The sequence below is a fragment of the Bos grunniens genome, chromosome 7 (genome assembly GCF_055505025.1).
Source record: "Bos grunniens cultivar Pamir isolate PY7600 chromosome 7, Bosgru_T2T1.0, whole genome shotgun sequence".
Taxonomy (NCBI): Eukaryota; Metazoa; Chordata; class Mammalia; order Artiodactyla; family Bovidae; genus Bos; species Bos grunniens.
The window spans coordinates 43,375,540-43,390,349 of NC_141171.1; the positions used below are offsets into that span (position 1 = coordinate 43,375,540).

Genomic DNA, 14,810 nt, shown 5'->3' on the forward strand with positions numbered 1-14,810 from the left:
AGTGAAGAGCAAGAGAAGAAAAAAAAAAAAAAAAGAGGAGGAACTATTACAAGACCCAAGAAACCACACACTGTATGACCTCATGTAGATAAATGTGGAAAGAAGGGAAAGAATCAAGGTGATGGGAAATGGGATCTCTGGGGACAGTGCTTGGGCAGGGTCTCTAGATGTAGGGGTGATATTTGGTCTCCAACTCTAGCCCACGATGACCAGCCACTCAACAAATGTGCCAACCTGGGTCTTGACCTGATTCTTGAGCCTTACTCAGTCTGTCCTCACCCTTTTATTTTCTCCCCTTGACTCATTCCTCTCCTCACCCCCCCCCTTTTTTTTTTTGGCGGAGGTGGGGGAGGGCAGCACAGTGGGGCATTTGGGATCCCCAACCAGGGATCAAACCTACATCCCCTGCTGTGGAACCGCAGAGCCTTAACCACTGGACAACCAGGGAAGTCCCTGTCATCACCTTCCTAACACCCTCCCAGATCCTTGGCCTGCCTCGGAGCCACCGCTGTCCCCCAGAGCCCCGGCCCCCTTCTCACTGCTCTCCCAGGCCCACACAGCTGAGCAGCCTCCCCAGAACAGTTCTTCCCCTCTCCAAGTATCCTGGGGTCTCCTCATCCTAACCTGGCCCTCATTACCACCTCTGTGTGCTTAGTCACTTCAGTCATGTCCAACTCTCTGTGACCTGTTGGACTGTAGCGGTCTGTAGGAGAGACTGCCAGTCTCTCTGTCCATGGGGTTCCCCAGGCAAGAATACTGGAGTAGGTTGCCATGCCCTCCTCCAGGGGATCTTCTCCACCCAGGTATCAAATCTGTGCCTGCTGCATTGCAGGTGGATTCTTTACCACTGAGGCACTGGGAAAGCCCCTCCAATACCACCCCAAAGGGATGTTTTTCCCTTTTCTGAATTTTTAGGCCATTGTCATGATGCTGAAGGTATGAAAGGGGTGAACAGAGAAATGTTCCCCTTGCCCCCATCCCAGGCTCATTGTACTTTCTTTTGGAGATGTTTAAGACACTTTGGTGCCCATGCGCATTTTTAACATTAATTAATTTTTTTACTATGCTGGATCTTCGTTGCTGCACTCAGGCTTTCTCTAGTTGCAGATAGCAGAGGTTACTCATTGAGCTGGCTTCTCTTGTTGCAAAGCACAGGCTCTAGATTGGGCTTCAGTAGTTGTAGCATGTGGGCTTAGTTGCCCCCTGGTATATGGAATCTTCCCAGATAGACCAGGGATTGAACCTGTGTCCCCTGAATTGGCAGGCATATTCCTAACCACTAGACCACCAGGAATGTCCTTTGTGCATACTTCATTGTTTTTCCGCCTTTTAATCTTTGTTTTACACAGAGGACAGCATCTTTTCTTCTGCACCTTCATGCCCTGTTTCCTGCCTCACAGGCTATTACCTGGGATACGTTTCTGAGTGTGGATTTGGAGATCAACATAGTTCTCGATAAACTGCCCTCCACCTGGTTCCCACCACCAGCAGCACAGGGGACTGTGTCCCCAGTGCAGACAGCAGCCAGTTGATTGCCCATTAGGGGGAAGGTGGACAATCCCTAGGGATCTGATTTGCATCAGAGTCTTGGGAAGGTTGAGTTAGTGAAAGAATAGGCATCTTCTGACCACCAGCTTCTGGTCAACCCTCCCTCACCCTGAACTTTCCATGGCTCCCCAGTGTCCTGGGACAAACCCTGGCAGCAATGATACTCAGGGCCTGTGAGGGCTGGCCTCACCACCAGCCCAGAGCCCCAGCCCCATGGAAGGTCAGAGGCATGGCCTCTAACAGGCCTCATCCCCTAGTCTCTGAGTCTTTGTCCGTCTGCTTTTCTTGTTGGTGAGTCTCCTGGGGTAAGGATGGGTCCTTCCCCGGGCTACAGCATCCTCTAGGAAGCCTACCGCTCCCCCTGCTCTGCTCCACACTCCCTTCCCCAGTCCTCCTGTGTTCTCATCCTTACCTTGGAGGCGGAGGACGGGATGCGGGAGCAGGGTGTTGCTCGGGTGAACAGTGGGCGCACAGGCAGGGGAGGGAGTGGCCAGAGGCTGAAGGAGAGGCGGGAAGGCGGGGCACGGTGGGATGCGGGGTATAAACGCGCAGTGGCTGCAGCTGAGGATTCCAGGAAAGCTGCGACCCAGACTTTGTAGCGCATCCCCGGAGGACGATCCGGAAAGTCACGGCAGCGATAGCAGGGTGAAATCCCGGAGGGTGGTCAGGACGAAGAGGGTGGCAATGCAGCCCTTGTCCGCGTCTGGGCCTAACGCGTCCTGGTGGGCGCCGGCCAACACAACGGTCTGCCCGGGCTGTGGCGCCAACACCTCGGACGGCGCGATCCCTGCGCCTTGGCCCGTGGACGCCTGGTTGGTGCCGCTTTTCTTCGGCGCGCTGATGCTGCTCGGCCTGACAGGGAACTCACTGGTCATCTTCGTCATCTGCCGCCACAAGCAGATGCGGACGGTGACCAACTTCTACATCGGTGAGCGCCCAGCGCTTCACGGTGCCAGAGGGCCATTCTGGGGGTCTACGAGAGGGCGTAGTGGCCGGGGGGCGCCCCTAGCGGTGAGTCGGGGTCCTCTCAGTTGAGGATTTCTCCGCTGCAGGGTCCCTGGTCCTTTCCCTACTGTCCCTGTACCTTAGGCTGGAGGTCGCCAAAGGTGGCGTTGAAGAGTTCCACCTTGACTGGAGTAGTTAAAAGGGAGGTTGGAGAGTGTGGCCCATGGAGCGCTGGCCACTGCCACTCAAGGAAGATGTACGATTGAAATGTGGTTCTTGTAACACCATGTGGGATGAATAAAAGGAGTGGGGGAAAGACTGAGTGGCCCGCGGGCCCCCAGTTGGCAACCACTGCCCCAGAGGCTCAGTTTATGCGTTTGCGCGATGAGGGTGCCCTAGCCGGGTGAGTGCTCACTCAGTCCGTGTTCTCCATTCTCTGTTGGCTGGCACCACTCAATTTGCAGATGAGAAAACTGAGGCTCAGAGGGCAAGGGCCTATTTGCAGTCCCTACAGGGGTGAGCAGGGCCCATTACTGTTTGAACGGCTACAAAGCAGGTGCTGGGTGAGGGGTGTTTGAAATATAAAAAAGAGAGGAAGGGCCCAACTTCTCTGCCCACGGATGCTGGGGTTTCTCTGGGTGCCTCCCGAGCCGCCCTGCTGGTCACTCGGACAAAGGCGAGACCCAGGAGGCTGGGCCAGGGCGCTGAAGGGCTAGGGCGATGCGCCCCACATTCAGAACCCGCGCGTCCCCGGCCTGCAGCCAACCTGGCGGTCACGGACTTAACGTTCCTGCTGTGCTGCGTGCCCTTCACCGCTCTGCTCTACCCGCTGCCCGCCTGGGTTCTGGGCGACTTCATGTGCAAGTTTCTCAACTACATCCAGCAGGTGCGCAGGTTGAGGGCAGGAGGACCGGGGGCGGAGTCTGGGTGTGGGCGGGGTCGGACCCCCTGCAGGCTGGTGCGAGCCAGGGGCGATTGTGGAGGTGGGCGGGGCAGAGTCTGGGTTGGGGCGGCAACCGCCTCTCTACGGCGTGGTGAGGGCCAGGGACCCGGTGTGGAAGTGGGCGGGGAGGGCACTGGGTCTGGGTGCGTAGGGCTGGGGCAGATATTGGGATCCTACTAGGATGGCTCTGCCTCTCCTAGTCTCAGTCTTGGGGGTTTCAGGCTACCCCTGAAGGCTCCTCCCTCCTCCACCTCCCTGGGCTCCTCTCTGGCACCCCCTTCTCCTGCCCCTTCAACTATGGGCCCTGGAGACCTTCCCGGGTCAGGTCCTGCCTGTACCCGAGTGGCTGGACAGTGGGGGACCCGCAAGGAGGGCGCGGACAGGGAAAGGCCCTGACGGGGCAGGGGGCCACACGCCGGACTCCCGGTTTTCCCAGGTCTCGGTGCAGGCCACGTGCGCCACCCTGACCGCCATGAGCGTGGACCGCTGGTACGTAACAGTGTTCCCGCTGCGCGCCCTGCACCAACGCACGCCCCGCCTGGCGCTGGCAGTCAGCCTCGGCATCTGGGTAGGTGAGTTCAGCGTGGGGGTCGCACCGGCTGGGGGAGACAAGTCTTCGTCCCTGTGCTCACCTCCTCATACTGCCTCGATCGTGCATCTGGGAAATGGGCGCACTAGCGCTCCTGCAAGGGCCCCTGAGGGCGGGGACCCAAGTGGACCTGCGCCTAGCAGGCGCTCAGTGGCCCGCTGCCCGGGAGGCACCGGGGAGACCCGGGCCCTCTTGCGCCCCTCGTCCCCCCGGGCAGGGTCTTCAGCAGGGCCCTGATGCAGGCTCGGCTGTCGTGTCGGCGCCGGTGTTCGCCCTACATCGCCTGTCGTCCGGACCGCGCACCTACTGCAGCGAGGCCTTCCCCAGCCGCGCCCTCGAGCGAGCCTTTGCGCTCTACAACCTGCTGGCGCTCTACCTGCTGCCGCTGGTCGCCACCTGTGCCTGCTACGGGGCCATGCTGCGCCACTTGGGCCGAGCCGCCGTGCGCCCAGCGCCCGCCGGCGGCGCCCTGGAGGTGCGCGGCTGGGGGAGCGGCATGGTCTGGCTGAGGGTAGGGGGAGTGAGGCGCATCTACGGGGGGCGGGGTGGCCCCGGTGGGGGGGGGGGTGCGTAATTCGAGAAAGTCAAGAAGGGGAGCGCCCGAGGAGGGGTGTAGCAGCCCCCTCTTCTCTCCCCAGGGGCAGCTGATGGCGGAGCGGGCGGGTGCCGTGCGGGCCAAGGTCTCGAGGCTGGTGGCGGCCGTGGTCCTGCTCTTCGCTGCCTGCTGGGGCCCCATCCAGCTGTTCCTGCTGCTGCAGGCGCTGGGCCCGGCAGGCGCCTGGCATCCGCGCAGTTACACCGCCTACGCGCTCAAGATCTGGGCACACTGCATGTCCTACTGCAACTCGGCGCTGAACCCACTGCTCTACGCCTTCCTGGGCTCCCACTTCCGCCAGGCCTTCCGCCGCGTCTGCCCCTGCGCTCCCAGGCCGCTCCCGCGACCCTGGCGGCCTGGACCCTCGGACACTGCGGCCGTCCACCAAACCCAGCTGCGACGCCTGGGCCACGCCAGGCCCCCCGAAGTCAGGCAGCGGTAGTCCCGGGCTGCGCATGCTGTGCGTTCTGAGGAAACACACGGTGTCTCTCTGAGCCCTCTCTGAAGGGATCAAGACGGGCCCCTCTGAAGTAGGAGGGCTTAAATAGCAGCTGCTATTATTCTGTTTTTGCCCAAAATCATAATAGTGAAAAGGCCTTGCCCTCTTGCAACATTTGATACAAATCTGCTGTATGTTTGCCACTGTTGATGCTATAATTATTATTTCTGTGTTTCCTGAATTGAAGATGCTTTGATGCTGACTTTTCTGGAACTTTGGAGGAAGCATCAATAGGACTTTTCACACGCTGCCCTGTGGTTGACTGTACAATTGTAAGACTGTACAAATGCCATTTTCAGAGATACTAAAAAGTGAACATGATGTACATCTTAAAATGGATGAAATAAGGTATTCTTTTCGGTACCTTGTGAATGAGTATTCAGAGTCCTGGCTGGAAAATCATAGGTGTCATTGAATAAATAGTAGAGACATCACTTTGCAGACAAAGGTCAGTATAGTCAAAACTGGTTTTTGCAGTAGTCATGTATGGATGTGAGAGTTGCAACAATCTTTATAGAAGGCTGAGTACCTTAGAATTGATGCTTTCGAATTGCAGTGCTGGAGAAGATTTGAAATCCCCTTGGACAGCAAGGAGATCAAACCAGTGAGTCCTAAAGGAAATTAACCCTGAATATTTATTGGAAGGACTGATGCTGAAACTCCAATACTTTGACCATATGATGTGAAGAGCTGACACACTGGAAAAGACTGTGATGCTGGGAAAGATTGAAGGCACAAGGAAAAGGTGGCAGAGGATGAGATGGTCAGATAGCATCAGTGACTCAATGGACATGAATTTGAGCAAACTCTGGGAGACAGTGAAGGACAGGGAAGCCTGGCATGCTGCAGTCCATGGGGTCACAAGGAGTCAGACATGACTTAATGACTGAACAGCAACCCAAGGAAGCAGGATTATTGCTACACATAACACACCCCCAAATAAAGAGGCATATAGCAACATCAGTGTATTTTTCAAAACTAGTGTCATTAAAAAAAAAATTTATTTGGCTGCAACAGGTCTTAGTTGCAGCACACAGCTTAGTTGCTCTGAAACATGGGGTATCTTAGTTCCCTGACCAGGGATAAAACCCATGTCCCCTGCATCATAAGGGGGAGTCTTAACCACTGGACCACCAGGGAAGTCCCCAGCATCAGTGTATCACTGCTCACAGTTCTGTGGATGAGTGGACCCAGCCAGGCGGTTCTTGTGATCCATGGGTGGTATTGGGTGGAGCCGCCAACCCAGTGGCTGGACTGGGAAGGCCAGAGAAGGCTTTGCTCTCAGGCTCGTAGCCAGTGCGCTTCCATGGCTGCCTGGACTTCCCCCCAGCAGGGCAGTCTGGGGAAAGTCAGACTTCCTCCTGGGCAGAGACTTCCAATTGGAGGAGGAGCTGCACAGCGACCAAAGGCCGGCAACCTCACTGCTGCAGCAGGGAGTTGTTGGGAGCTGTCAGGGTCACAACCAGATTCAAGGTGTTGGGGGCAGAGCCATCTAATTGTGGGTTCAACTGCATTTGTCTGTGGGGCACGGGGGAGGGCTAGGGTCAGTTCCTGCAGGCCTCAGGCTTAGTCTCCCTGAAGGACAACTGCCCATCTCGAGGAGGGCTCTGTCCCCCAAATTATTAGGGGATATCCTAGGTCTCCAAAGAGCCCAAATGTGCAGAGATGTTATGTGAGAAGGGGAGGCCATTCTGACATTGACGTTGTCCTGACCCTTATCTGTAGCCTTTGCACAGGCAGGTCCCTTGTTGCTCCAGGTCACCCTCACCCTTGCTCATCTATCAGGTCTCAGCTCAGTGGCCTCCTCCTCCAGGAAGCCCTGCTGGATTCCAGCAGGCTGGGTCAGGCCCCTCACCTGGGCCCAGGGCTGCCCCATCTCAGCTCTGACATCCTTGTGCTGTACTTGCTGGGTATGTATCTGGATTGGTCCCCAGTGTGTTCTCAGGGTTCAGCACACAGTGGGAGTGATGAAAAGAGATGGTGTGTATACAGAATTTATCTCTGAAAAATGAATAAAAAAAACAAACAAGGAGTTCCCTGGTGGTGCAGTGGACAAGAATCTGCCTGCTGAAGCAGGGGACACAGGTTCGATCCCTGGTCCAGAAAGATTCCACATGCCAAGGAGCAACTAAGCCTGTGCACAGCAACTACTAAGCCCACATGCCCTAGATCCTGTGCTCTGCAACGAGAGAAGCCACCACAATAAGAAGCCCAGGCACTGCAATAGACAGCAGCCCCCACTCACCACGCCTAGAGGAATCCCCTGAGCAGAAATGAAGACCCAGGGCAGCCAAAACAAGCAAACAGTTCAAGGGGACTCTTAGGCATCTATCTCAGAGAAATAGAAACTTCTGTTCACACAAAACCATGGCTTCCCAGGTGGCACTATTGATAAAGAGCCCATCTGCCAATGCAGGAGACATAAGGGTCACAGGTTCAATCCCAGGGTTGGGAAGATCCCCTAGAGGAAGGCATGGCAACCCACTCCAGTATTCTGGCCTGGAGAACCCCATGGACAGAGGAGCCTGGAGGGCTATAGTCCATACCACATACACATGATCATAGCAGCTTTATTTGTGATACTCCCAAACTGTCAATGAACTAGACATCCTTCAACGGGTGAGTAGTTGAACAAACCATGGGCTGGTCCATCCACAACTGCTCAACTGTTCCAAGTTATGAACACACTGTTGATACACACACACCCACAGCAGATCTCTGGGAATGACCCTGAGTGTAGGGAGGAAGCCTGCAAAGTTTACATAAGATATGATTCCATCTGTGTAACCTCCTCAAGGTAACAAAAATATGGAATGGAGAGCAGATGCAGGGTGGCCAGGGTAGGAGGTGATGGGAAGCAGATAGCATGCAGGACCTTTGTGACGGAGCGACTCTGTCGCTGGACGTGGTGGAGACGCAAATCTGCACATGTGACTGAGCTGCAGAGAAGGCAATGGGCGCACACGGGTACAAATGAAACGGGGCTCCAGATCCCCGGGTGGGACATAACAACCCTAATACCCTGATCCCAGTGTTGAACTACATAGTTTTGCAAAATATCACTGTTGGGAGAAGCCTGGTGAAGGGCGTGAGGGAGCCATCTCTGCATTAGAATCCACAATACTGTTGAAAAAAAAGTTTTTAAGAAATGATGTGAAAAGCTTGAAAGGGGACATCTAGGAAGCAGCATCTTCCCAAAACCGCAGACCCTTGCTTTATCCTCAAGTCTCTTCATCCGGGGACTGTTTTCAGAGCCCCTTCTGTGTGCCAGGTGCTGTGTGTGAGGCACCCTCCGACCCCTGCCCATACAGAGCCCTGTCTAGTCGGCAATGGGGCCAGTAAGTGGTAAGCTACCTGCTGCTGCCGCTAAGTTGCTTCAGCCGTGTCCGACTCTGTGCGACCCCATAGATGGCAGCCCACCAGGCTCCCCCGTCCCTGGGATTCTCCAGGTAAGAACACTGGAGTGGGTTGCCATTTCCTTCTCCAATGCATGAAAGTGAAAAGTGAAAGTGAAGCCGCTCAGTCGTGTCCGACCCTTAGCGACCCCATGGACTGCAGCCCACCAGGCTCCTCCGTCCCTGGGATTCTCCAGGCAAGAGTACTGGAGTGGGGTGCCATCGCCTTCTCTGGTAAGCTACCTAGAGAGATGCAAATAAAAGCACTGCAAAGGGTTACCCAGGAGATATGGGTGTCCTTTGTGAGCAACTGTAAACCAGATCATGATTCAGGGAAGGCTTCCTAGATGAGGTGAAGCCAGGAAATGTGACCTCAGCTCAGACGTGGGGAAAGAGCATATCTGATGGAGGCCACAGCCAGTGCAAAGGCAGTGAGGCAGGGTATGCCTGGTGGATCTTAGAAATAGGTGGGAGGCAGGTAGGGCTTCCTAGGAGGATAGGAGATGAGAGAAGTGAGAACAGAGAGGTGGCTGAGACCTTATAAGCAAGGAGATGTGCTGGGTCTGTCCTGAGTGGGTGGGAGCCATAGGAGGCTTCTCAACAGGGAAGGGTGTGGTCTAAGGTATGAGGAGATTTTTTTCTTTTTTTTGATTTTTTTCAATTCATTATTTCATTATTATGATTACTCTAACCTTTGTGGGGTGCCAAAACCAGGCAATGGAGAAGGCAATGGCACCCCACTCCAGTATTCTTGCCTGGAAAATCCCATGGACGAAGGAGCCTGGTAGGCTGCAGTCCATGGGGTCGCTAAGAGTCGGACACGACTGAGCTACTTCACTTTCACTTTTCACTTTCATGCATTGGAGAAGGAAATGGCAACCCACTCCTGTGTTCTTGATGGAGAATCCCAGGGACGGGGGAGCCTGGTGGGCTGCCGTCTACGGGGTCGCACAGAGTCGGACATGACTGAAGTGACTTAGCAGCAACACCAGGCAAAGGCCAGTGCAGCTGATTTGGGTAGGGTATGGATGGAACCCAAAACCACAGCATGAGAATAAACCCCAGAGGTTAGGGTGGGTCAGGAGAGGGGTTAATTTCAATTTCAGATAAATAAACAGTGACAAAATTTTTAGTATCATTATGTCCTGTGCAAAATTGGGATATATACATAAATTATTCATTGTTTTGCTTTTGAATTGTGATGCTAGAGAAGACTCTTGAGAATCCCTTGGACTGCAAGAAGACCAAATTAGTCAGTAGAGGAGAGTGAAAAAGTTGGTTTAAAACTCAACATTCAGAAAATTAAGATCATGGCATCCAGTCCCATCACTTCATGGCAAATAGATGGGGAAACAATGGAAATAGTGAGAAACTTTTTATTTTTGGACTCCAAAATCACTGCAGATGGTGATTGCAGCCATGAAATTAAAAGACACTTGCTCCTTGGAAGAAAAGCTATGACCAACCTAGACAGCATATTAAAAAGCAAAGACATTACCTTGCCAACAAAGGTCCATCTAGTCAAAGCTATGGTTTTTCCAATAGTCATGTGGAACAACAGACTGGTTCCAAATAGGAAAAGGAGTACGTCAAGGCTGTATATTGTCACCCTGTTTATTTAACTTATATACAGAGTACATCATGAGAAACGCTGGACTGGAAGAAACACAAGCTGGAATCAAGATTGCCGGGAGAAATATCAATAACCTCAGATATGCAGATGACACCACGCTTATGACAGAAAGTGAAGAGGAACTCAAAAGCCTGTTGATGAAAGTGAAAGTGGAGAGTGAAAAAGCTGGCTTAAAGCTCAACATTCAGAAAACGAAGATCATGGCATCCGGTCCCATCACTTCATGGGAAATAGTTGGGGAAACAGTGGAAACAGTGTCAGACTTTATTTTTCTGGGCTCCAAAATCACTGCACATGGTGACTGCAGCCATGAAATTAAAAGACACTTACTCCTTGGAAGAAAAGTTATGACCAACCTAGATAGCATATTCAAAAGCAGAGACATTACTTTGCCAACAAAGGTCCGTCTAGTCAAGGCTATGGTTTTTCCTGTGGTCATGTATGGATGTGAGAGTTGGACTGTGAAGAAGGCTGAGCGCCGAAGAATTGATGCTTTTGAACTGTGGTGTTGTTGAAGACTCTTGAGAGTCCCTTGGACAGCAAGGAGATCAAACCAGTCCATCCTCAAGGAAATCAGTCCTGAATATTCACTGAATAATAATTCAGCTGAAGCTGAAACTCCAATACTTTGGCCACCTGATGCAAAGAACTGACTCATTTGAAAAGACCCTGATGCTGGGAAAGATTGAAGGTGGGAGGAGAGTCAGTTCAGTTCAGTTCAGTGGTGGGAGGAGAAGGGGATGACAAAGAATGAGATGGTTGGATGGCATCACCGACTCGATGGACATGAATTTGAGTATGCTCTGGGAGTTGGTGATGGACATGATGCAGTCCATGGAGTCGCAAAGAGTCGGACATGACTGAGCGACTGAACTGAACTGAAAGGAAATCAACCCTGAATAATCATTGGAAGGACTGATGTTGAAGCTGAAGCTCCAATACTTTGGCCACCTGATACGAAGAACCGATTGGCTGCAAAAGACCCTGATGCTTGGAAAGATAGAGGGCAAAAGGAAAGGAGGCTTAGGGTTAGAGAATGATGAGATGGTTAGATAGCATAACGGACTCAAATGGACGTGAGTTTGAGCAAACTCCGGGAGATAATGAAGAACAGGGAGCCTGGCATGCTGCTGTCCACGGGGTCGCAAAGAGTCAGATACAACTTAGCCACTGAACAACAATAACAGCAAATTCCTTGTTTATTGGAAATTCAAATGTAATTGCAAGCCCTGTGTTTTATCATCAAATCTACCCGGGGGCATTTCAAAGGAGCCACAGGAAAGGTTCGGCTGGCCTGTTTCCTCATCCGACCTGGGAAACTCATTTACAAATGAAACGGCGCCCCCTGGCGGCCTCGGACTCGAGGTCCCGCCTCTGGCTGCATCCCGTAGGTACCCGGCAGGGGGCGCGCGCACTCCGCGGAGGGTCGAGTCCACCCCACAAAGGAACTCCAGCATTTGCAGGGAGTCTCTCCCCAGTACCCCAACGTAGACCCCGGGCTCAATGTGTGCCCGCTGCAAAATAAGTCACGTAGAGCCTCATTATGAATGTCCTGGGTCTCCTGGGCCCCTTCTATGAAAAAATACTACTAATCATATTTTGCTGCTGCCTTGGTATAAAGACAAATTATTTTAGGGTGGATTCGTGACTATACATTCCTTATAATTATACTCGATTTTTTCATCTAAGTTAAAATTACATTTTCACAGACCCTGGCTCGCAGAGACAAGGGAACCTGGAGGCCAAGTGTGGGTGACAAGAGAATGTTTGGGTTCTGGGGGTTTGGGGAGCTGAGACATTTTGAGATTGAAATGGTGAATAGTTCAATATGCCCTTCACCTCTGTGCAGACAGACATCAGAAATACCACGGGATTAGGGAAGACAGAGGGAACCTGTGAATTCATTCATTCAGACAACTTCATATGTCAGGCCCAGCCTCAGCACTGGACATGCAGCCAGCCATGCTCAAGGCTGACTAGGTTAAATAAATACAGCTGTTTTGAATAGAACAGCCTGGAAGAAGATAAAAGTATGACCCAAGGTTCCAGTTTGAATGAGAAGGCAAAGCTGGGGAAGGGCGGGCCAGGCAAGGGAATGGCCAGGGTAACAGCCAGGGCAAAGGGCCTGAGGCAGAATATGTTTGAGGAGGAATATATGTGGAAAGGTGGGCAGTTTGGAATCTGGGTAAACTTTTATTTATTTATTTAAATAATTTATTTTTAATTTATTTGGATGCACCAGGTCATAGTTGAAACATGCGGTATCTTTAATTGTGGCATAGGAACTCCGTTGCAGCATGTAGAATCTAGTTTCCTGCACGCGTGCATGCTAAGTCACTTCAGTAGTGTCCGACTCTTTGAGACTCCATGGACTGTAGCCCTCCAGGCTCCTCTGTCCATGGGATTCTCCAGGCAAGAATACTGGAGTGGGTTGCCATGCCCTCCTTTGGGGGATCTTCCTGACCCATGGATCTTGAACACGCGTCTCTGGAGTCTTGCATTTTCAGGTGGGTTCTTTACCACTAGCACCACCTGGGAAGACCCCCAGTTCCCTGACCAGGGATCAAACCTGGGCCCCCTGCATTGGGAGTACAGTCTTAACTGCTGGACCATCAGGGAAGTCCCTTGGTGAACTTTTAAAAAGGTGCCCCTCAACCCTGAATGGAGGGCAGGATGAGTGTCTTGAGGGGCTCAGTGAGAATCAGGCTGGTTTTCACAGGTGGCCCACAAGCTGGTTTGGCCAGGAAACCTTACAGGGCTGGGGTCGCTGTACTCATTTTCCAGCTTGGAAAACAGAGACCAGAGAGGGGTCCAGGCTAACCTAAAATCACACAGCCAGGACCCAGGTGCAGCCCATACCTGCTGCCTATCCCTGGAGGAACCAGCAAAACTGGGGTCAATTCCCAGCTAGTTCCCTGGGCTAAAAATAGGACCCCCTTCACTAGAGGCAGCTGGGAATCTTGCAGCCCCTCATCCTGCTGGGCCAGGCTCCTCTGGGAAGTTGCCCCCGGCTATTTAAAGACAACTGCTTTCCTCTGGAAAATGTGGGGGGCTAGGCGGTACCCCTCCTGCCCCCCAGGAGACTCCCCTCCCTGCCTCCTTCCCTTTGACCAGAGGAGAATGAGATCCTCAAAACCACTGAAGGAGGAGTGAATGTAAATTGACCCATTTTAGAGAGGGGGAACAGGCACAGTGAGGCTCATCCTCCTGTGTGGGGTAAGGCAGGGCTTGAATCCTGTTTGGCTCTTTGGTGGAGGGGGTGCTTTCCTGCACTTTGGAACTGACCTGGGGCCTGGTCCTTAAAGGATAGCTTCCCTCCCCCAGCTCACCTGGGTCTCCAAACTTTCCTCTCTCCTGGGGGAGGGCAGTTTTGCCCCTCTGGTGGCAGGGGTGGTGAGGTGGGCAGCTGGGGGGTGGCTGTTTAATAGCTTCAAGGTGGAGGCCTCCCTGTCACCTGTTAGGCTATAATGGCCCGGGGGGCTGGAAGGCTGGGTTCCAGAAAGGAGCAGGCAGAACTCTACCTCTGACCACCCATCACGGATAGGGGTGGCTCCCTTGCACTGTCCTCTGGGTTTGGGAATCCCCCAGAGAGACAGAGCCTCAATGGGGGTGGGTGATGTTGAGTAGGGGTAGGACGCCCAGAAGATGGCAATGCTGTCTGTTGTACTGGAGGGGCTGCACACACAACCCCCTCCCACCCCAACTCAAGATCAGGGACTCCAGTCCCTCCCCATAGGGGCCCTCTGAGTGGCCCCTGCCTGCCCTCCATGCTCTCACTTTGCTCTTATCTGGGCTGGAGCCTGGGCCCCTGAGATTAGCTCCCAGGGGAGGCCTCAGGGGCTCACACCCCCAAGCCCCACCTTACCCCAACCTACTCTGGCCTCAGTTTCCCCTGCTGTCTGAAATGTGGACAGACGTCTGCATTACACAAAAATGTGAACTTCATGCGTTGGGCACGTGTCCGCGAGACTGAGCGCTGCTCAGAAGATGGAAATTATTATTGAATTATGATTACCCACAAGATAACCTTGTCTCTCCTTCTAGAAGGTGTGGGCAGTCAGGTTTCCAAGAGGAGGGGGCTGTAGGGGGTGGGGTGTGGGGAGGGTAGGGGTCATCAGGACTTAGCGATGAGCCCAACCAGGAATCCTGGACGCCATCCCACGGCTTTGCCAGTGCCGTGCCCACGGCTGGCAGCCTCTCCCTCTCCCAGACCCCCCTCCACCATGCAGCGCCCATATCGCAGAGCCCTGGTCCCCTCCCACCGACCCAGCACTGCTTTCTTTTCCTGTCACCGCAGATCCTTTGTTTATCAAGTCTCTAATCCCCACTTTACAGACTTGGAAACCGAGGCACCATTCCTGGGGGTGAAGTCTTTAGCGCTAGTAGCTTAGGTCCAAGGGACAGAGGCGAAACTCCGAGCCCGGTAGGTATATCCTCGGCGGTCGTTACAATAGATAGAGGTCCCGGACCGGGCTCCTGTGCCCTAACCCCATCCAGGCGGAGCCCCAACTTTCTCCCTCCCTCTTCCCCTGGGTCGCTTCCAGCCCTGCCTGCCCACTCGGTGTCCTCTACACTCTGGCCCGCGGAGAGCACATTACCGACCGTCCCTAGATAGGGGCGGGGCATACCGCGTCCCTGTTCCCCTTCCCTTTTATTATTTATT

General features: G+C 53.5%; 1 protein-coding gene across 1 annotated transcript; it reads left to right on the plus strand.

Annotated features, from left to right (window-relative positions):
• Nucleotides 1-2,082: 2,082 nt before the first annotated feature.
• Nucleotides 2,083-6,079, plus strand: KISS1R (KISS1 receptor). The gene is given in 6 exon segments (XM_086411276.1): nucleotides 2,083-2,476; nucleotides 3,255-3,379; nucleotides 3,873-4,008; nucleotides 4,268-4,500; nucleotides 4,664-5,025; nucleotides 5,027-6,079. Coding segments are annotated over 6 exon segments (1,188 nt in total). The 5' UTR covers nucleotides 2,083-2,232; the 3' UTR covers nucleotides 5,115-6,079.
• The last annotated feature ends 8,731 nt before the right edge of the window (nucleotides 6,080-14,810 follow it).